Raw genomic sequence first — 22,185 nt, forward strand, 5'->3', positions numbered from 1 at the left:
ATGAAGTGACTAGAGGGAGCCCATTTTTTAACAATAATTTATTTATTTTAACTTTACGACTATCTGAACAATAAAACCTTAAAATTGATTTGAAAGCTGTACAAATAAATATTTAACTATGTCCTAAGCGTACAATCTCATCTATTGCTATTTGGTATAAAACTCAACATCATACAGACGTCTCGTTGTCCGCCAGTGGCGGCACGGTGAGGGACGTCGGTCTGGAGTCCGACACGCTCAAAACTTCCTCTTCAGTCGCGTAACTCGGTGGCAGAGGATGCAGCCGTGTGGGGTCCAACAAGTTCCGGTTTTTCTCCTGCGCCGTCTGTTTCTGGCGATGGGGGGTTCGGTTCGGGGACGACTTTCTGCTGTTGTAGGACTTGAGCAACTTCGCCCTAAAATTACACACTCAGCCAGGAAAATTTCACTTGGGGGACTTACGCGTCGAGTAGTTTCAACAAGAGTCGGTTGTATTGCTGGTACTCTTCGTCGCCGAAATGGTTTGGATCGTGACGGGCGTGCTCGTAGAGATCACAGAATTGGTGGATTAGTCTTTGGCCGCTGCCGTTGAGCGGGGCTGCTAGGGTTGTCAGGAGGTAGGCGCGGAGGTTCTCGCTTGGGTGGCGCACCAGGCAGCTGTCTTGTTTGGTTATCTCTCCCTCTGGAAGGGAGAAAAAGTAAGTGCAGGGTTGTACATGTTTTGCTGCTCAATCCGACTTTTTTCGCTTGGTAAAAGAGGAAACAAAAGTAGAAGAATCAGCCTTTTTCGTTTCTCCGAAGAGTGCAGAAGGAAGATTATTCAGGATAAAAGGTACTTTTCTGAAGAAGAAACGATCAATGATGATACATTTTGCAGATTCCGCTTCTGAAAATGAAAAGATGAGCAAGATTGGATTGCGCTTATACACATTTTGCTGCTCAATTAGACTTTTTTCACTTGCCAGAAGAAGAAACAAACGTAAAAAGTTAAAACCACTGAAGAAGTGCAAGATTAGTTTTTAAGAAAGAAACGATCAATTGTAACGCATTTTGCACATTCTTCTTCTGAAAATGAGAAAATGTGCAAGTTTGGGTTGCGCTTATACACATTTTGCTGCTCAATTAGCCTTTTTTCGTTTGCCCAAAGAGGAAACAAGCACAAAAGGAAATTATTTAGGATCTAAGGTACTTTTCTGAAGAAGAAACAGCAGCAGTAAAATGATGATACATTTTGCAGATTCTACTTCTAAAAATGAAAAGATGTGCGAGACTGGATTGCGCTTATACACATTTTGCTGCTCAATCACACTTTTTTCGCTTGCCAGAAGAAGAAACAAACGCAAAAAGTTAAAAACACTGAAGAAGTGCAAGATTGAGTTCCACTTGTACACATTTTGCTGCTCAATCAGCCTTTTTTTCGTTGCCCAAAGAGGAAACAAGCGCGGAAGGACGATTATTAAGGATAAAAAGAACTTTTCTGAGGAACAAACGATCAAAGATGACACATTTTGCACATTCTTCTTCTGAAAATAAAAAGATCTGCACGATTGGGTTACGCTTATACACAATTTTTTATCTTGTCAGAAGAAGAAATGAACACAAAAAGGTGAAAATACTGAAGAAGAAGTGCAAGACTGACTTCCACTTGTACATATTTTGCTGCTCGATCAGCCGTTTTCATTTGTCTTACGAGGAAACAAGCACAGAAAGAAGATTATTCTGAATAAAAGTACTTTTCTGAGACCGAAACGAGAAAAGATGACGCGTTTTACACATTTTTCTTCTGAAAACGAGATGTGCAAAATTGGATTGCGCTTATACACAATTTGCTGCTCAATCAGACTTTTTTTCATTTGTCCGAAGAAGAAACAAACGCAAAAAGTTAAAAATACTGAAGAAGAAGTGCAAGATTGAGTTCCTGTTGTACTCATTTTGCTGCTCAATTAGCCTTTTTCGTTTGCCCAAAGAAGAAACAAGCACAGAAGGAAATTATTTAGGATCTAAGGTACTTTTCTGAAGAAAAAACAGCAGCAGTAAAATGATGAGACATTTTGCAGATTCCACTTCTGAAAATGAAAAGATGTGCGAGACTGGATTGCGCTTATACATATTTTGCTGCTCAATCACACTTTTTTCGCTTGCCAGAAGAAGAAACAAACGCAAAAAGTTAAAAACACTGAAGAAGTGCAAGATTGAGTTCCACTTGTACACATTTTGCTGCTCAATCAGCCTTTTTTCGTTGCCCAAAGAGGAAACAAACGCAGAAAGAAGATTATTCAGAATAAAAGGTACTTTTTTAAGACAGAAACGAGAAAAGGTGACGCGTTTTACACATTTTTCTTCTGAAAACGAGAAGATTTGCAAAATTGGGTAGCGCTTATAGACAATTTGCTGCTCAATCAGACTTTTTTTCATTTGTCCGAAGAAGAAACAAACGCAAAAAGTTAAAAATACTGAAGAAGAAGTGCAAGATTGAATTCCTCTTGTACACATTTTGCTGCTCAATCAACCTTTTTTCGTTTGCCCAAAGGGGAAACAAGCGAGAAAGAACGATTATTGAGGATAAAAGGTACTTTTCTGAGAAAGAAACGATCAATGGTGACGCATTTTGCACATTCTTCTTCTGAAAATGAAAAGATGTGCAACATTGGATTCACAATCACACTTTTTTCGCTTGCCAGAAGAAGAAACAAACGCAAAAAGTTAACAATACTAAAGAAGAAGTGCAAGATTGAGTTCTTGTTGTACACATTTTGCTGCTCAATTAGCCTTTTTTTGTTTGCCCAAAGAGGAAACAAGCACAGAAGGAAATTATTTAGGATCTAAGGTACTTTTCTGAAGAAGAAACAGCAGCAGCAAAGTGATACATTTTGCAGATTCCACTTCTGAAAATGAAAAGATGTGCGAGACTGGATTGCGCTTATACACATTTTGCTGCTCAATTAGACTTTTTTCACTTGCCAGAAGAAGAAACAAACGCAAAAAGTTAAAAACGCCGAAGAAGTGCAAGATTGAGTTCCACTTGTACACATTTTGCTGCTCAATCAGCCTTTTTTTCGTTGCCCAAAGAGGAAACAAGCGCGGAAGGACGATTATTAAGGATAAAAAGAACTTTTCTGAGGAACAAACGATCAAAGATGATACATTTTGCACATTCTTCTTCTGAAAATAAAAAGATCTGCACGATTGGGTTACGCTTATACACAATTTTTTATCTTGTCAGAAGAAGAAATGAACACAAAAAGGTGAAAATACTGAAGAAGAAGTGCAAGACTGACTTCCACTTGTACATATTTTGCTGCTCAATCAGCCGTTTTCGTTTGTCTTAAGAGGAAACAAGCACAGAAAGAAGATTATTCAGAATAAAAGTACTTTTCTGAGACCGAAACGAGAAAAGGTGACGCGTTTTGCACATTCTTCTTCTGAAAATGAGATGTGCAAAATTGGATTGCGCTTATACACAATTTGCTGCTCAATCAGACTTTTTTTCATTTGTCCGAAGAAGAAACAAACGCAAAAAGTTAAAAATACTGAAGAAGAAGTGCAAGATTGAGTTCCTGTTGTACACATTTTGCTGCTCAATTAGCCTTTTTTCGTTTGCCCAAAGAGGAAACAAGCACAGAAGGAAATTATTTAGGATCTAAGGTACTTTTCTGAAGAAGAAACAGCAGCAGTAAAATGATGATACATTTTGCAGATTCTACTTCTAAAAATGAAAAGATGTGCGAGACTGGATTGCGCTTATACACATTTTGCTGCTCAATCACACTTTTTTCGCTTGCCAGAAGAAGAAACAAACGCAAAAAGTTAAAAACACTGAAGAAGTGCAAGATTGAGTTCCACTTGTACACATGTTGCAGCTCAATCAGCCTTTTTTTCGTTGCCCAAAGAGGAAACAAGCGCGAAAAGACGATTATTAAGGATAAAAAGAACTTTTCTGAGGAACAAACGATCAAAGATGACACATTTTGCACATTCTTCTTCTGAAAATAAAAAGATCTGCACGATTGGGTTACGCTTATACACAATTTTTTATCTTGTCAGAAGAAGAAATGAACACAAAAAGGTGAAAATACTGAAGAAGAAGTGCAAGACTGACTTCCACTTGTACATATTTTGCTGCTGAATCAGCCGTTTTCGTTTGTCTTAAGAGGAAACAAACGCAGAAAGAAGATTATTCAGAATAAAAGGTACTTTTCCGAGACCGAAAAGAGAAAAGGTGACGTGTTTTACACATTCTTCTTCTGAAAACGAGAAGATGTGCAAAATTGGGTTGCGCTTATACACAATTTGCTGCTCAGACTTTTTTTCATTTGCCCGATGAAGAAACAAACGCAAAAAGTTAAAAATACTGAAGTGCATGGATAAACTGAGGAAATGATGACAGTGCCGGTAAAGTAGAAGTGGACTTTATTGTGGGCAGAATTGGGAAATCGTGCAATAATGGGGGTATTAATGCACGATTTTGTACCACTGCCGGGGGAGCGGAATTTAACATTATAACAACCTCAGACTTTGCTCTTGTTACAAAACGTTAATAAATATTACCATAACCCGTAACCAAACCAGTGGACAAAATAGTGTAAACACCTCACTTATACATATTTTGCTGCTCAGACTTTTTTCGCTTGCCAGAACAAGAAACAAGCGCAAAAAAGTGAAAATACTGAAGAAGAAGTGTAAGATTGAGTTCCACTTGTACACATTTTGCTGCTCAATCAGTATTTTCGTTTGTCTGAAGAGGAAACAAGCGTAGAAGGATGATTATTCAGGACAAAAGGTACTTTTCTAAAGAAGAAACGATCAATGGTGTCGCATTTTGCACTATCTTCTTGTGAAAACGAGAAGATGTGCAAGATTGAGTAGCGCTTATACACATTTTGCTGCTCAATCAGACGTTTTTCGCTTGGTAAAAGAGGAAACAATAGTAGAAGAAGTTTAAGATTAAGTGTCGCTTGTATTTCGTTTCGCCGAAGAGTGGAGAAGAAAGATTATTCAGGATAAACGTTACTTTTCTGAAGAAACGATCAATAGTGACTCATTTTGCACATTCTTCTTCTCAGAATCAGAAGATTTACAATATTGAGTTCCCCTTGTACACACTTTGCTGCTCAATCAGCCTTTTTTCGTTTGTCCGGAGAGAAAACAAGCGCAGAAAGAAGATTATTCTGAATAAAAGTACTTTTCTGAGACCGAAACGAGAAAAGATGACGCGTTTTACACATTTTTCTTCTAAAAACGAGATGTGCAAAATTGGATTGCGCTTATACACAATTTGCTGCTCAGTCAGACTTTTTTTCATTTGCCCGAAGAAGAAACAAACGCAAAAAGCTAACTGATGAAGAAGTGCAAGATTTAGTTCCACTTGTACACATTTTGCTGCTCAATCAGCATTTTTTCGTTTGTCCAAACAGAAAACAAGCGCAGATTTACGATTATTCAGAATAAAACATACTTTGCTGAGGAAGAAAGGATCAACGGTGACGCATTTTGCACTTTCTTCTTCTGAAAATGGAAATATGTGCAAGATTAAGTTGCGCTTGTAGACATTTTGCTGCTCAATCAGCCTTTTTACGTTTACCAGAGGAAGAAACAAACGCAAAAAGTGACAAATATTGAAAGATTGAGTTTCGCTTGTACACATTTCGCTGCTCAATCAGCCATTTCTCGCCTGCCAAGCTCAGTTTTTTACGATGGCAATAACTCCAAGTCATTTATTGCCCTAAATACTGCAATATTTATGACTCCAACCTTCACTTGACGCGACTAATGAAGCAATTTTATTTTATTACCTAAAATCTTCACGTCGTCCACCGCCTTCAGCCTGTAATAGTGCGCCGGAATCTGCTGCCCCGGATACACAATATACCTCGGATCCTTCTTGCTCACCAGCAGAGGTTCGCTCACAATCCTAGGAATCAGATCAATGCGCCTCTCAATTTCGCGTTTCAAGACCTAAAAATCCACCTCAGTACCCCCAAAAAACGTGTCTTTCTCACCTTCGAACCGTCGTGGCCTATAGGCACATGGGGCCCCCTTCTGGACCGGAGGGCGAAGCGCATTATCTGCCGCTTCGCGAAAATAAAGAGAAGCAAGAACGTCAGTACACCTAAACCTATGATTATGACGACGGTAACGCCGGAGAGCTCCTCAGACATGTTCTTTGGTCTCGTTAGTTTTTCCGTGTGTGCAGGCATTTGGGATGAGGACCTAACCTATCTTCGATTCACCCATTCATTCATTCACTCGCGACAACACAAACACTCGCATTATAAATAGTTAAAAACAACACACATTTGACGTTTGACAGCTGTCTGTCAAATCTAGGGACTTTGGTGTTTTTTTGTGGTGACTTTTTTGACATTGACAGCTGTTGTTGACGTTCACATTTTGACGTTTTTAGGTTATCCGTTCAGTTAAATTTTAAATTCGTAGAAATGGCACGTACTACTTTTAATTTGTTAGATTTAGAGGTGGAGAAGCTCTTCGAGGACCACAAGATCGAGGAAATCATCGAAATCGAGAAGCTCCTGGACGCGGAAATCGAGCGCAAGCGAGTGGAACTCCGGTCCATGGTCGGGTAAGGCGCCCAGCCCCCTTGATCTCACCACTGACTCGCCTTCTTCCAGCGACCGTTATAAAGACGTGCTGGCGGCCTCGGACGCCATCAAGAACATGAAGACGATTTCCCAGCAGATCGTCGACAACATCCAAACAATCACTGGAATCTCCGAGGACTTGGTGGTGAAGCCCGCGCCTCTTTCTGCGCCGCAAAGAGTGGAAAAGTCCGACGAGGAGCGCGAGGTGATCGTCCAGATCCGGTTGGCGGTGTTCATGAACGAGCAAATCTGGACGGCGCTGGACAAAAGCGACAATTTAACCGCCGCGCAGTTTTACTTGTTAGCGCAGCACGTCCACATGGGGCTCAGTTTGGTCCGGAAGGACTTCCTGGAGAAGTTGCCGCTGTTGAAGCAGATCAAAGCGAACTTGCAGACGCTCCGCGAGCAGATTTTCGAGAGGATCAAGCGCAAGTTGGAGAGCGTGGAGATCACGGCTGAAGAAACGAGTAGTAATTTGAACGCGCTGCTTCTTCTGAGGAACCAGAGTACGAACGAGTTGTTGAATATCTTCATCGAGCACAGGAGGAGGACGCTTGAGGGGGTGATGAACACCCCCCATGCGAGCGTCCGGAGTCAAATCAGCGCCTTGGTGAAGTGTTTGGTCACCACAATCCATTTACTCCACGACTGTTTCACGTGCTATGGGGGTGGGAAAATGGGGATGATCTGGCAGCAGCTGCAGGACATCGTGGAGGACTCGTCGGTGCCGACGTTGGAGAAAATCGAACTTCCGGTGACGCCGCTCCTGGATTATATTCCTGATATTATTAGACAATTTAGACCGAAGTATAAGAGCATCGATGGGGTCATCGGCGAGGTGAATTTAGACGCGTGGCTCCAGGCGACGAAGACGGCGATCAGAAACGGACTTGCGGCTTCGTTGAAATTAGTTACCAACGTCAAAGGACTGCACATTATTAGAGAAGAGGCATTGAAAATCGGTAATTTTAAATTTCGCGCCTTGGAATCTTAGGGTGGTGACGCCAAACTCCCTAAAACAATCACCAACTTAACCTAAATATTGAAGGCGCGAAATTTGAAATTTCTTTGTTTGAACTTGTTTTTGTTACAGAATTGCCTTCAAACTGGGAGCGAATCTGCTCGGAGTCAAACCTGCCTGAAAGTTTTAACGTTTGGTACTATTTTTTCCAAGATTTAATTACCGGTAGAGCTAGGGAATTAATTTCTAAGAAAGTTTCGACGATTATTAAAGACTTGGAAGGTGATATTCGGCAAGTTTTGAAAGGAGACTTGAAGTCGGAGCGGGGGGAGACTGATTTGAGGTGGTACACGTGGGTGGAGGAGCCCAGTGATGTTAGTAGGACGGAAAATGTACATATAGGTATGGAATTTCTGTTATTTTATCGATTTTAGGTGTAATTTTGGTTATATGAGGCTTGTTTTATATATCTGGAGCTCATTAATGCATGATTTTAGGGTGATAATACCAAAATCACTAAATTATGGCTGACGTAGCAATACGCGTTGAACTGGATGTCATTTTGACTCGAATGAAAAGTGACAGGGCGCGAAATTTGAAATTAATTTTTTTATCGCCATATCGTTATGTAATTTGCTGTTATTTTATCGCTTTTATTTGAAATTTTTGGTAAACGTGTCTTGTTTTCTCTACCTGGAGTTCATTATTGCATGACTTTGACGTTGCTTAACTAAAATCTCTCCTGATATTCTAAATTTGAATGGGCATGACATTTTAGGGTTATAAAACAAAAATCATTAAATTGTGACGGAAGTAACAATTCGCGTTAAACTGAATGTAATTCTGACGCAAATGTGGGTTAAAACAGTCAAGTGACGCTAAATTCAAAATTATAATCTTTTTATCGCTAATAGTTATGTAATTTTCTGTTATTTTATCGATTTTACTTGTAATTTTGGTTATATGTGTTTTGTTTCCTCGGTCTAGACTTCATTAATGCATTATTTTGACCTTAAATCTTTTTTGATATTTATTCGAATTTCGCGCTTGACATTTTAGTGTTTAAAAACCAAATTCACTAACTTTTGACTGATGTAACAATTCGCGTTGAACTGCATGTCATTTTGACTTAAATGTGAGGTTAAAACAGTCAAGTCACAGAGCGGGAAATTCGAAATTAAAATTACATTGTTGAAAAAATTGAGATTTTCAATGCTCCCAAAATAAAAATTTCCAAAACTTGTACTTTTTGATGTAAATTTTTAAAATTCGGTACTTTTATTAAGTCGCTCAAACCTATTAATGTCTACAATTTTTGTTATTGTAACGCCAAAAATGAAGAAATTACAGCGTGTTGCAAAAAAATTAGACAATTTTCAGAGCTCTCAAAATAAAAATTTCCAAAAATTGTGCCATTTGATGTAAAATTTTAAAATTCGGTACTTTTATTAAGTCGCCCAAAGCTATTATTGTCTACAAATTTTGTTAATGTAACGCCAAAAATGAAGAAATTACAGCGTGTTGCAAAAAAATTAGGCTATTTTCAGAGCTCTCAAAATAAAAATTTCCAAAAATTGTGCCATTTGATGTAAAATTTTAAAATTCGGTACTTTTATTAAGTCGCCTAAAGCTATTAATGTCTACAAATTTTGTTATTGTAACACCAAAAATGAAGAAATTACAGCGTGTTGAAAAAAAATGAGAAAATTCCTAGAGCTCCCAAAATAAAAATTTCTAAAAATTGTATCCTTTGATGTAAATTTTTGAAATTTGGTGCTTTTAATGTCACTTTAAGCTAACAAATAGTACAAATTCCATTACTGTTACACCAAAAATTAGGGATTTACAGTGTGTTGAAAAAAAAATTAAAAAATTTTCAGAGCTCTCAAAATAAAAATTTCCAAAAATTGTGCCATTTGATGTAAAATTTTAAAATTCGGTACTTTTATTAAGTCACCTAAAGCTATTAATGTCTACAAATTTTGTTATTGTAACACCAAAAATGAAGAAATTACAGCGTGTTGAAAAAAATTGAAAATTTTTAGACCTCTCAAAATAAAAATTTTCAAAAATCGTACCCTGCTTTGATGTAAATTTTTGAAATTTGATATGTTTAATGAGTCGCTGAATGCTAGTAATGTTGATTACAAATTTTGTTGTTGTAACACTAAAAATTAAGAAACTACAGCGTGTTGAAAAAAAAATGAGAAAATTTCTAGAACTCCCAAAATAAAAATTTCTTAAAATTGTGTCCTTTGATGTAAATTTTTGAAATTTGGTGCTTTTAATAAGTCACTTCAAGCTAACAAATAGTACAAATTTTATTACTGTTACACCAAAAATTAAGGATTTACAGTGTGTTGGAAAAAATGAAAAAATTTTCAGAGCTCCCAAAATAAAAATTTCCAAAAATTTTACTATTTTATGTTAATTTTTGAAATTTGATACTTTTGATAAGTCGCACGTTCCTAGTAATGTCCACAAATTTTGTTACTATAACTCCAAAAATGAAGAGAATATAGGGTGTTCAAGAAAAGTGAGAAAATTCCTAGAGCTCCCAAAATAAAAACTTTAAATGTAAATTTTTGAAATTTGGTACTTTTATTAGGTCACTTTAAGCTCACAAATTGTACAATTTTTTTACTGTACACCAAAAATTAATGATATACAGTGTGTTGAAAAAAATGAGAAAAGGTCCCAAAGTAAAAATTTCCAAAAATGTACCCTATAATGAAAAATTTTGAATTTTTTTTTTTTTAATAAGTTACTCCAAGGAATTAATGCATGATTTTGCTAAAAATTGCTAAACCAAAATCTACCTTGATATTCATTAATTGAATTTTGCGCCCTACATTGTATGGTGATAAAATCAAAATCACCACATTAAGAACTCACGCAATAATTTGCGTTGAACTGAATGTCATTTTGACTCATATGTGAGGTTAAAACAGCCAAATGACGGCGCGAAATTCGAAATCGAAACTAAAGTCGACTGGCTCCTCCAGGTCTGTCCATGAAGACGCTAGGCTACTCCCAAACCATGGTCACCCTCTGCGACAAATTCGACTCGAAATTCCAAGACCTCCTCGTCGACGTCTCCCAGTACCTCTACGGCAAGGAATTCAACGACGACTTCTTAATTTTAACCCACCTGAAGAACAAGAAGAAGTACATCGACAGAGAAGACCTGGAGAACCATCTCAGGGTACAATGCACCGAAAAATCGACAACGTGAGTAGCATCACCATCAAAAGAAGTCGAATTTCTTATTTTTGTGACAGTTTAACAGTATTCCTCCAAGATGTCCTCCAATCGGAAACGAACCAAACTTTGCTGGTGGCGAAGTCGTTGGTCTGCGCGCGGTTTTTACAAGCGGTGACGAACCTGTGCCCCCATTTCAACAAATGCTGCACTTTCAACGCCTCCACGGAGGACTGGAGTCGAATCTGCGGGCACTTCAACAAAGCCGGGTTGAAATTCTGGGAGAAATGGGTGGATAAGTGCGTGCAAGAAACGGAGCGGAATGCCAAGAAGCAGTTCAGCGACGTCAGCGTGTGTTCAATGATTTCTCTTATCCTGGTAAGTGGAGGTCGTGTCTTTGTAATTAATCACCACACGTCTCTTTCCAGCGCTGGGACACCATCGAAATCCAGGAGCAAACCGAAGAGAAAGTCTTCAAATCCCAAATCAAAGTGCCATTAAAGCCCAGCCTCCTCCTCCACAACCTCCTCGCCTCCCTAAACGACGCCCTCAACCACGTCCTCCCCCACACCCTCCCCAAGCAGATCCACCTCCAATTCGTCGAACGCAACGTGGAGCTCCTCCTCTCCCATTACCACGCCCTCTCTAGCCACGCCCTCAACCAAAACCAATCGCTTCAGTTCCTCTTCGACGTGAAATTCCTCACCACCTTCTGCATTCCGCGCGAAAACGTCCGTTTAGTTGCGCTTTCGCAAGAGATCTGTGATAAACTCAGAGGGAAGATCGACCCTTTCGATTTGGACGTATTCTACTCGTACCTGCAGAACAACGTGAAGAGGGCGGTGCTGCAGAGTCAGGCGATTTTGGGGTGTTTGTTGCCGTCGTCGGGACAGTTGGCCAACCTGGGCGTGGGGGAGAAGTTCAAGGACCAGGAGAAGGAGCCGTCGGTTTTGGCGTTGAGCGTGCCGGCGATTGCGTTCCCGTTGTTCTGTACTTTTGCGCACCAGATTCCGATGCAGAAGACGGCGGCGGCGGCGGCGAACGCGCAGGAGCTGGCCAAGGTGAGTTGGAGGGATGGGGGCGCGAAATTTACTTTAATTTGACGGTTTTTGTAGAGAGGAGAAAAGAGTTTTACCATTTAAAAACGGTAAAGTTGAGTTGAGTTCAGTGTTGCTTTTTGAATTAACAGGTTTTCGTTTGTTTTGAATTCTTACTTTTGGTATTCGTTCGTTTATTCGTTCTGAACAGTAGGTGGTCACGTGATGCGTACTCGGAGTAGAGCGAACGAATAAATGAACATGCCGAAACCTCGTTTTTCCTGCAGACAATTAAAGGCGCCAAATTTGAAATGCAGCTCTGTGATTGGTGGTGAATGTCATGAGAACTGTCAAATTTGTCAGATTGGAGGAGCATCAGCAATACACCTTTTTTGTTGTTTTCAATGCAGATTTGCATTATAATTTTATGTTTATTAATAAAATTGATAGTTGTTTGTGGAGCCATCTATTGATCAAAATTGACAGGTATTCATTACAGGTATCTAACTTATCTTTTTCAAATCGGTAAATTCTCTGCAGGAAAAATGACGTTCTTTTGACAGGTCTTGATGTTTTGTATAAATGAAATTAAAAAAAAACAAGTGGTCTGCGAAAAAATTGACATATGTCAAATGTCAAATTAGTTTGGAAGAAAAGAATGATAAAATGCAAAAGATGAAGAATACATAATTAAGTTATCCAACAATAAAGAAGAATAAAAAAAAAGAAAACGCAATAAAGTGACAGTTGAATCCAATTGTACGAAATATGAAGAACTTAAGAAGAAGGAACAGAAAAAGGACGAAGTCTGAAGAAAATTAGTAAAAAGTGTAAAGTTAAACTACACTGAAGGAGAAAAGAAGGAATAAAGAAAAAATGTTAAAAAAAATAACCAAAATCAAGGATTAAAAAGGTAAAAGGGAAATGACTAAATAAAAAACAAAAAAAAATATGAAAGAAAGTAGAAGTGAAGTAAAAAGATAAATAAATGGAGAAATTCACGAGATGGAAATAAAACGGAGTAGAAACGAAGATTAAAGAACGCAAAAAATTACGAAAATACACCGAATTTACACAAATTTTGAAATTTCTAAAAAAGCAGAAAAAAGTTGAAAATAAAAGTATCATTAATAGAAAACTAAAAAGTGTTCAAAATTCAAAAAGAAGAAGAAAAGACAAAAGGAGAAACAAGATAAAGTCAGTTTAATTACCCGAAAATTTAACCAAAAGTCAAAAGAATGAAAAAAACAAAATCTAATGTATAAAAAACATGTGAACTGTATGAATATATAGAAATTTCTTAAGAAGAAAGCAAAAGAAAAAGAAAAACTGACAAAAGGACTAAAATCAAGTATAAAAACACGTAAAATAAAGTGTGAAAAGTCACCGAATGTACAGAATTTTAAGAATTAAAGAAGAAAACGAAGAAGTTAAAATTATAAAAGAACGAAACAGCGACACTAAAGGAGGAAAAAGAATAGTGAAGAAACAAGAACGAAAAATTTTAACAAATACAACGGAGAAATTGGAAAAATACAAAAGAAGAAAGAAGAGAAAAAGTGAGCGTATACACAAAACGGAAAAAAAAATAAGAAAATTAAAAGGAATAGAATCGGAGACTAAAGAACGTAAAAAAGTACCTGTGAAAAGATGCCGATTTCGAAATTTGTAAAAAAGAAGAATAAATAAAAGAACAGAACAAGAGTATTATTAATAAAAAACTAAAAGATTTCAAACGAAAGATGAAAATTGCTAAAAAAGAAGAAAGACAAAAGAAGAAACAACACAAATTCAGTTTAAATATAAGAAAATATAAGAAAATGTAAAAATAATGAAAACTGAAGTCGATGTCTAAAGTACATAAAAAAAAACATGTGAAACAACGCCGAATGTACGAACATTTTAAAATTTCCAAAGAAGGGAAAAGGAAACGAAAAACTGATAAAAGAATTGAAATCGAATACAAAAAAACGTAAAATAAAGTGATAAAAGACGTAGAATGTACGGAGTTTTAAATATTTCTAAAAGAGAAGAGAGGGGAAAGTACAAAAAAAGAACGAGAGAAAATAGAAGTTAAAACGAAAACAGAAGATAGGAAAATAAACAAAAAGGAAAGAGAAATTATGAATGAATAAAAATTCGAGTAAAATCGAAGATTAAAAAACAAAATATGGGTGAAAAGATATCGGAATTCCAAAGAAGCAGCAAAAAAAGGAAACGTAGAATAGAACAAAAGACTAAAATTAAAAACTAAAAAACGCGACAAGAAACAAATTACAAGTTACAAAGAAGAATGAAAACAAAAAATGTGAAGAAATGTAGGAAAAGTTCAAAATTTGCAAAGAAAAAGGGTAAAAGATGAAAGGAGTAAAATAAGAAAATAGGAAAACACTGATTAAGAAAAACAAAGAAAATGTATGAAAATGAAAAATAAACAAAAATTACACGAAAAGTATCAAATAAAAATAATGTACACTCAAGAATGTACAAAAGTAGAAGAAAGAAAAAATTGAGAAAAAAGAGAAAGTAAAAACAATAAATAAAGAAGGGAGAAGAAAGTACAAAAGGAAAAATATAGAAAATCGAGTTCGCTTAGTAAGAGCAAAAAACTGGAAACAAACAAAAATGAAAAACAAAGTATGAAAAATTGAAAAAAACAAAAAAAACGAAATTAGAAAAATTGCCAAATTACAAAACGAAGAGAAAAGAACGATAAAATTGGGTTGTCTAAACCAGAGCAAGAAGAAAGAATAAAAACAAGTTACACAAGAACGTAGAAAAGGAGACGAAAAATTCAAGAAGAAAATAAAGGACAAAGTAAAAGCAACAAAAGAAGAGAGAAGAAAGGAGAAACAAGACAAAAATTAAGTTAAGGCGAAAGCAGAAAATATATAAATATACAGAAGAGAAAGAGAAATTCAGAAGATTAACAGGACTAAAATTGATTAAGGAAAAAGATTTAAAAAACCTAAAATGTGTGCAAAAGAAGCAGAAAAAGAGGGAAAAGTAGGATAGATCAAAAATCAGAAATAGAAAAAAAAACGTAATAAAATAATATCAAACAAAGTTTTTATGATAACCGAAGAAGAAGGTAACAGGAAAGTACTAAAATTGAAAGCATACTAAAAAAAACATAATAAAATAAAGTTTCAAAATTTACGAACGGAGAACAAAGCAAAAAAGAATAAAATCAAGTTAAAATTAAGGATTAAAAAAGTTAGGAACATAAATACGCAAAATTTCTTCAGAAAGAGAAAATGGAAAAAAAATATGGAAAGTGAAATTCAAAACAATGGAATGATAAAAAATTTAAACAAAAATTGAAATTTCCAAACAAAAATAAGAAAAAAAGACAGCAAAAAATCATGGCAGAACGTTACATTTGTCATTTGTTTTCACAGCTTCCTACATAGTTACTTACTGTTACTTAACCCAGTCAACCAAAAACAAAATAATTGACAGTATTACCAACTGATTATTTTCTCGTTTTCTAGGCCTCCTCGCCGCAGCCGAGCAAAACTACCCCAAAGAAGCTCCAAGACCCCACCGCCGCCATTCGCTCCAGTGCCGCCGCCTTGTTCGGGGGCTTGACGACCGATTGGTTTTCATAGCAGTGTCGCCCCCACGTCGTTATACGTTTCCAGTGCTTTTGTAAATATTTGTACGCATGAAAGGACAAAAAAAAATAGAAGAGAAAAACTGTTTAATAAATCTGATTTATTTTTTAACGTATATATTATCACAGGCTTAAGTCAGATGAAATAATAAAATATAGTGAAAAGTTGATTTACATATTAATAATGTTATTGCATAAAGTCATAAATATTAAGACTATGGACATAATCAATATCTTACACGTTACTACCTCACAACCTAATTTACTTACTAAAAAAACAAAACGCGATGATGTGATGTGATTTGTTCTTTTTTTGACAGATAGTTGAGTAATGAGTCTAAAACTACACAATTCTATTTAATCGCTACGAAATTTGAATAAATAAGAGAGAAGAACTGGTTACCGCTGAAACCCTAGGAAATCTGTAAGGCGGTCGTTCCAGCTATCCAACCAGTTGTAAAGCGGCCCATGGCTGCTGTTCTTCGAGCTCGGCTGTATCGGCATGTACTCTTCTCCGCGGATGCAGAAATAACTCTTGATGGGCCCCCGGCACATGGGGCAGCGGTCGAGCTTCACGAAACAACTCGCGCAGATGCACGTGTGCCTACAAAACTCCCAGTAGTTACAACTGACCAAAGTAGAGCAAGAAAATTGCTCATGAAAACGAAAACCAACAGTGTGTTCTAGAACACCCCTTATTCAAAAGAAGTAAAATTTTAAATCATGGTAGGTTGAATTGCTTACATTTTCAAATGTATGTTTCAATAATTGCATTTTTTTTATTTTTTAAAATTTTGACGGTTTATTTGGTTAAAATTCTAGAATCGACAACAGAATATTTACTGCGAAAAGCATTTATGTCATACAACTGTAAAATCAAGACAACTGGGTAAAAAATTACACTGCGCCGCAAAATTAACAGAAGGAAAGTATGAAATAACGATTTCTAAAGAAGAAAAACGAAGAAAATGTAAAAAAAGTGTTATAAGGAAAATATGGATTAAAATTGAACACTCAAGAACGTACAAAAGGAGAAGAAAAATGAATTAGGATAAAAGAGAAAGTAAAGGGCATAATATAAGAATAGAGAAGAAGGTACAAAAGAAGAATGAGAAAATCGAGTTGGCCTGGTGACAGCAAAAAAACTAGAAACAAACAAAAATTAAAGAAAAAAAATTGAAAAATTACGTAAAAAAAGCGTAAAAGGAAAGTAAAAGTTAAAAAAAATATGTAAAAATATTTCAAAATGTGCCGAAAATGGGAAGATCGCAAAATAGCCTAAACTAGAGCAGACAGGAGAAAGAGAATAAAAAAATAATCTTTAGGCAAAAAAAAAATAAAAAAAAAATAAAAATGAAAGAAGAAAGGTTTAAACATTTTGTAGCAAAGAAAATTATAATGAAAAAGAAAAGAAAATTGTAAAAAAGAAAATAAAAAATTAGATTGAAAAAGAAAAATAAAAAAAATATATACAGTATGTCCCCGGATTGAATTCACAAGAGGAAAAAAACCGTTATTTTTCATTTTACAAAAAAATGAAAAAGGAATAATATTTTTTGCTTAATTTAAAATAAATAAATCTTTCATTAAAACTTTAATATTACCAAGCTGTGTTCTTAAAATCGGAAAAAAAACAAAAAATAACGAAGAACTTTTTTATTTTTAATTTTGCAAAAAATGTCAAAGGAATGAAATTTGTTCCTTAACTCAAACCAATTTCCACTATTTGATTGACCTGTTTCCGCACATAGTTCAATTCTAACTCGTAATTCTTTAAGACTGTTTCGAATTTTCTCAATTATTGTTAAGGATGCAATTGTATTTTTTTTTCGAATTTTTTAATGCTTACAAATTATTGGGTAAATTTTTCTTTGATCTTTAACGCATTATTTGATATTGTGAATCCACACTCTGCTATTATTTAAATACGATTACAAAATTTAATAAATAAAAATAATGAAAAAATTAATTTTAAGAGTAGAAACTAATAATTTTGAAATTTTAATTGCAGATTTATCTGTTTTGAAATAAGCAAAAAATGTTATTCCTTTGTAATTTTTTTGTAAAATGGAAAATAAACTTTTTTTCCCTCTTGTGAACTCAATCCGGGGACATACTGTACATAAATTCTAAAATTAAAGAGAAAAAAAAAATTGTCAAAAAGTGAACTCCAACGGAGAACCACAAGAGAAGAAAGAAGAGAAAACGGGGAAAATGTATGGAAACGGAAAATAAATAAAAATCAGTGAGAATGTATGAAAAAAGAACAAAAGGATTCAAAGCGAACACTCAAGAACGTACAAAAGGAGAAGTAAATAAAAAAGAATCAAAGAAAAGAAAGTACGAAAGAAAAACAGTAGAAAAAAAATACGTTAAAGCGAAAATAGAACCAGATTTTGTTCAATTATTTCTAAATTTTAAAACAAGAAATACGTAGAAAATGTCTGAAAACGAAAAACAAACCAAAATTAGATTATAAAATAAGAAGAAAAGCATTAAAAGCGAACACTCAAAAACGTACAAATGGAAGAAAAAAAAAGAAGACAAAAGGAAAAGTAAAATTAACAAAAGAGAAATAGAAATGGAAAATAATAAAAAAAATATTCAAAAGACGCCAAAAATAAAAAGAAAATGAAGAAAAGAAAAGGACTAAAAGTGTTTAACTTCCTCGAATACTGATAAGTGATAACTAGATCAGTATTCTTCGTGGCTTCCAGCTATTTCTGACTTCTTACTTAACGATTTTTTGTCACATTTGGTTAAATCATTTAATGAAACTGTTTAGTTTCTCGCTGATTTTCGCCGTTTTCAGGCTTGAATTCGCAAAGAAGAGCTCGAAGTCTACAAAACCACCAATTTTTATGAAGATTCAACGACTGAATTGCAAAAAAACAGCAGAAATCTGCACGAAATCATCAAAATTCTTAGAGAAATCCGCTTATTTCGATGCAAAACGACGATTTCTCCATGATTTTCGCCGTTTTCTGGCTTGGATTCGCAAAGAAGAGCTTGAAATCTACAAAACCGCCAATTTTTATCAAGATGCAACGGCTGAATTACTAGAAAACTGCAGAAATCTGCACGAAATCTTCAAAATTCTTAGAGAAATCCGCTTATTTCGATGCAAAACGCTGATTTCTCGCTGATTTTTGCGTTTTCTGGCTCGAATTCGCAAAGAAGAGCTCGAAATCTACAAAACCACCAATTTTTATCAAGATTCAACGGCTGAATTGCAAGAAAACAGCTGAAATATATCTAGAAAATGCGCCTTTTTTTCAACAATTTTCCAGTTTGTTAGTTAATAGTTAATAGCTTAACAGTTAATAATATAATAAATAATAGTTAACAGTTAATAGGTATATAAGTAAAAAGTAGAAATTCCCCCAATTTTCATAGCTGCATCACCAAATTTACGACTTTTAGTGGTATACAAAAAGAAAATAAGAACTAGGTTTAAAAAGAAAAATAAAAAATCCCAAAATTAAAGAAAAAATACATTAAATAAGTCAAAAAATGAATTCCAACGAGAAGATGGAAGAAATTACAAAAGAAGAAAGAAGAGAAAATGGAGAAAATGTATGGAAATGGAAAATAAATAAAGATGATTGAGAAAGTATGAAAAAAGAAGAAGACAAGGAATAAAAACGAATAAAAGGATAAGAAGATAAAGAAGAAGAGAGAAGAAAGTACGAAAGGAGAAACAATAAAACAATAAAGTTAAAGCGAAAGTTGAATAGGATTATGTTCAATTATTTTTAAGTTTCGACAGAAAAACGTAGAAAATGTGTAGAAATGGAAAATGACAAAAATTAAACTATGAAATAAGAAGAAAAGCTTTAAAAGCGTACAAAAGGAATTTTTTGCTCCGCTTTAAAAATTTCTAAAATTGGGTCTTTTGCTCTACAGATTTACATTTTGGTAGAGTCAATTTACGGCTCAAAAGTTGTATTTTACCCACATTTCATAGCCGCAGCACTAAAATTACCAAAATTATTATAAAACTAGTTATGACATTTTGACAACCACGTTGTTGCAATTTCTTACCCATCTGCCTTGGTTTTGGAGTTGTATGACAAAAATGCTTTTCACAGCAAACATACTGTTGTCGATTATAGAATTTTAAACGGCTAAGCCATCAAAAGGAAAATTCAAATATTGATACATAAATTTTCATAGTTTTTCAAAATAAAAGTAATTCATTTAAAATTTAAAAAACTGTGAGAGAAAATCACCTACCTGCACGGCAGTAAGGCTCTGGAGAGAGGAAAGTACTGACAGACGACGCACAACTGCTCGCCTGAGGTGTTCCACAGAGCAGAGTCGTCGCTTGTGGGGCACACGAGGGTGCGGCCCATGGGGCCCGGGCCGCCCTCCACCGGCTCCGCCACTGCGAGGGGGATCTGGCCTTCCTCGTAGCCTCCCGGGTTGCCGGTGGCCAAGTAGAGTTGCTACGAATGGTGACAATATTAATATGATTATAATGAAGATGAAGAAAAACGAACTTTCAAACAGGACAACTGCCCATTGGCTTGCTTCAGATACTGGGCGAGGATGCTTGTCGGCAGAGTGCACACGGAGTCCTTAATGTGGACGACGTTAATGAGAGCCACCTGAAAATTCAATATTTGCGTCATTAGAGTGCATTAAATTGCAGTTAGGAAGGAAGCGAATGCACTTGGCAATTTGAGTTTCCGCTTGGCCTCAAACACAAATGTTGCATGATCGCACAAAATTATTAATGAGAAAAGTAATCTAGGAGGCCTTGTATGTTGGTAGAACTGTTTGGTTGTCAAGTTTGACGTTTCTGATCTGTCATGATGATGGCAAATTTGAGGTTAAATAGGAAACATGTCATTGTTGGGATGTCAAGAAACATCGCTACCAGCTTTTGTCAAATTCTAAAGTCCAAATTCAGTAGAACAAAGAAAGAATTGATGAAATGTACCCCAAGAAGAAGGAAACAAAAACGGTATAAGAATAAAGTAAAAAGAAGAAAAGCGTAAAACAATGAGATCTAAATTTCTAAAGAAAACAGAGAAAACCTAAAAAAAGTATTAACTAGGAAGAAAATGATTAAAACTGAACACTCAAGAAAGAACAAAAGGAGAAAAAAAAGAATGAATATAAAAGAGAAAGGCAACAAAAGAAGAAGTTAGAAGAAAGTAAAAAGGGGAAAGAAGGGAAAATCAAGCTGTCATAGTAAGAGCAAAAAAAAAGAAACAAACTAAAATGAAAGAAAAAGTATATAAAAAAGTGTGAAGGAAAAGTTAAAATGATTCAAAGAATGCCAAAAATACGAAGATCGCGAAATTTCAAAACGAAGAGGAGAGAAACAATAAAAGTAGGTTTCCCAAACCAGAACAGAAAGAAGAAAGAGAATAAAAAAATAATCTTTAAGCAAAAAAAAAGAAAAAAAAAAGAAAATGGTTTAAACAAAGAAAATTATAAAGAAAAAGAAATAAAAATTGAAAAGGCGTCTACGTTTTTAAATATTGAAAAGTAAAAATTGTACAAAAAGAGAAAGGTTGAGAAAGGCAGAAAAATGAACAAAAAATCCTAAAATTAAAGACAAATAAAAATTAAAAAAGTCAAAAAATGAATTCCAACGGAGAAGATGGAAGAAATTACAAAAGAAAAAAGAAGAGAAAACGGAGAAAACGTATGAAAATGGAAAATAAATAAAGATTGAGAAAGTATGAAAAAAGAAGAAGAAAATAAAGAAGAAACAAGAAAAAAATTAGGCTAAAGCGTAAAAACGTAGAAAATGTGTGGCAATGGAAAATAAACAAAAATGAAAGTATGAAATAAGAAGAAAAGCGTTAAAAGGGAACACTCAAAAACGTACAAAAGGAGAAAAAATAGAGAAGATAAAACAAAAAGTAAAGGCAAGAAAAGAGAAATAGAAAAGGAACATGAAGAAAAAATAAACTTCGCCTAAGGAGAGTAAAAAAACTGGAATAAAAACAAAAATGAAATAAAAAGAAGGAAAAACTACATAAAAAAATGTTAAGGGAGAATAAAATTCAAAACAAAGAATGTACAAATATTCAAAAAACGTCGAAAATAGGAAGAAAACGAAGAAACGAAAAGTACTAAGAGCAAAAGGAAGAACGAAAAAGGGATGAAAAATCAATCTTTAGCCCCAATTAGCAATGCAGAGACCTAAAAGAATTAAAGAAAAAAAGTTGATATTTTAAATAATGAAAGAAAAAATACTACATAAGAAAAAAAGGTTAAAAAAAGAAAATAAAAAATAGTGAAATTAAAGACGAAAAAGTCAAAAAATGAATTCCAATGGAGAAGATTGAAGATAGTACAAAAGAAGAAAGAAGAGAAAACGGAGAATATGTATGGAAACTGAAAATAAATAAAAATGATTCAGAAAATATGAAAAAAGAAGACAAGGATTAAAAGCAAACACTCAAAAACGGACAAAAAGGAGAAGAAAATAAAAAAAGAAGAAGAGAGAAGAAAGTACGAAAGAAGAAACAAGAAAAAAATTACGTTAAAGCGAAAGTAAAAAAAGATTTTGTTGAATTATTTCTAAATTTTGAAAGAAGAAATACGTAGAAAATGTCTGAAAACGAAAAACAAACAAAAATGACATTATAAAATAAGAAGAAAAGCATTAAAAGCGAACACTCAAAAACGTACAAATAAGAAGTAAAAAAAAAGAATACAAAAGGAAGAGTAAAAACAACAAAAGAGAAATAGAAAAGGAGAACGAAGACAAAATCAATCACTCAGGCTAGTGAGAGCAAAAAAAAACAAAAATGAAAGAAAAGGTAAGAA

General features: G+C 34.7%; 3 protein-coding genes across 4 annotated transcripts in view; 1 reads left to right on the plus strand and 2 right to left on the minus strand.

Moving 5' to 3' along the window:
- Positions 1 to 20: 20 nt before the first annotated feature.
- On the minus strand, positions 21 to 6,290 carry LOC148180479 (lipid transport auxiliary protein 1). The gene is made up of 4 exons (XM_088041327.1): positions 5,979 to 6,290; positions 5,772 to 5,934; positions 442 to 661; positions 21 to 395 (listed from the first exon to the last, which is right to left on the minus strand). The coding sequence occupies exons 1-4, from the start codon at positions 6,174 to 6,176 to the stop codon at positions 170 to 172; spliced, it is 807 nt and encodes a 268-aa protein (XP_087897453.1). The 5' UTR covers positions 6,177 to 6,290; the 3' UTR covers positions 21 to 169.
- Positions 6,268 to 15,488, plus strand: Cog1 (conserved oligomeric Golgi complex subunit 1). 2 transcript variants are annotated; one of them, XM_088041289.1, is made up of 8 exons: positions 6,268 to 6,559; positions 6,609 to 7,540; positions 7,672 to 7,941; positions 10,545 to 10,770; positions 10,821 to 11,118; positions 11,169 to 11,801; positions 11,856 to 11,887; positions 15,272 to 15,346. In XM_088041289.1, the coding sequence occupies exons 1-7, from the start codon at positions 6,417 to 6,419 to the stop codon at positions 11,880 to 11,882; spliced, it is 2,529 nt and encodes an 842-aa protein (XP_087897415.1). In that variant the 5' UTR covers positions 6,268 to 6,416; the 3' UTR covers positions 11,883 to 11,887; positions 15,272 to 15,346. The 2 variants fall into 2 exon arrangements, with proteins under 2 accessions (XP_087897415.1, XP_087897408.1); XM_088041282.1 differs by lacking the exon at positions 11,856 to 11,887 and having other exon boundaries at positions 15,272 to 15,488.
- Positions 15,475 to 22,185, minus strand: part of LOC148180481 (cell growth regulator with RING finger domain protein 1-like) — a 30,298-nt gene continuing 23,587 nt past the window's right edge. The window contains exons 5-7 of the mRNA XM_088041318.1: positions 19,896 to 20,003; positions 19,630 to 19,841; positions 15,475 to 15,997 (exon numbers count right to left, since the gene is read on the minus strand). Of these exons, the coding sequence (XP_087897444.1) occupies positions 15,793 to 15,997; positions 19,630 to 19,841; positions 19,896 to 20,003 (525 nt within the window). The 3' untranslated portion in view covers positions 15,475 to 15,792. The remainder of the gene's footprint in view (positions 15,998 to 19,629; positions 19,842 to 19,895; positions 20,004 to 22,185) is intronic.

This window comes from Gnatocerus cornutus, chromosome 1 (genome assembly GCF_029298725.1).
Source record: "Gnatocerus cornutus isolate USDA-ARS CGAHR chromosome 1, icGnaCorn1.1, whole genome shotgun sequence".
NCBI classification, from domain to species: Eukaryota; Metazoa; Arthropoda; class Insecta; order Coleoptera; family Tenebrionidae; genus Gnatocerus; species Gnatocerus cornutus.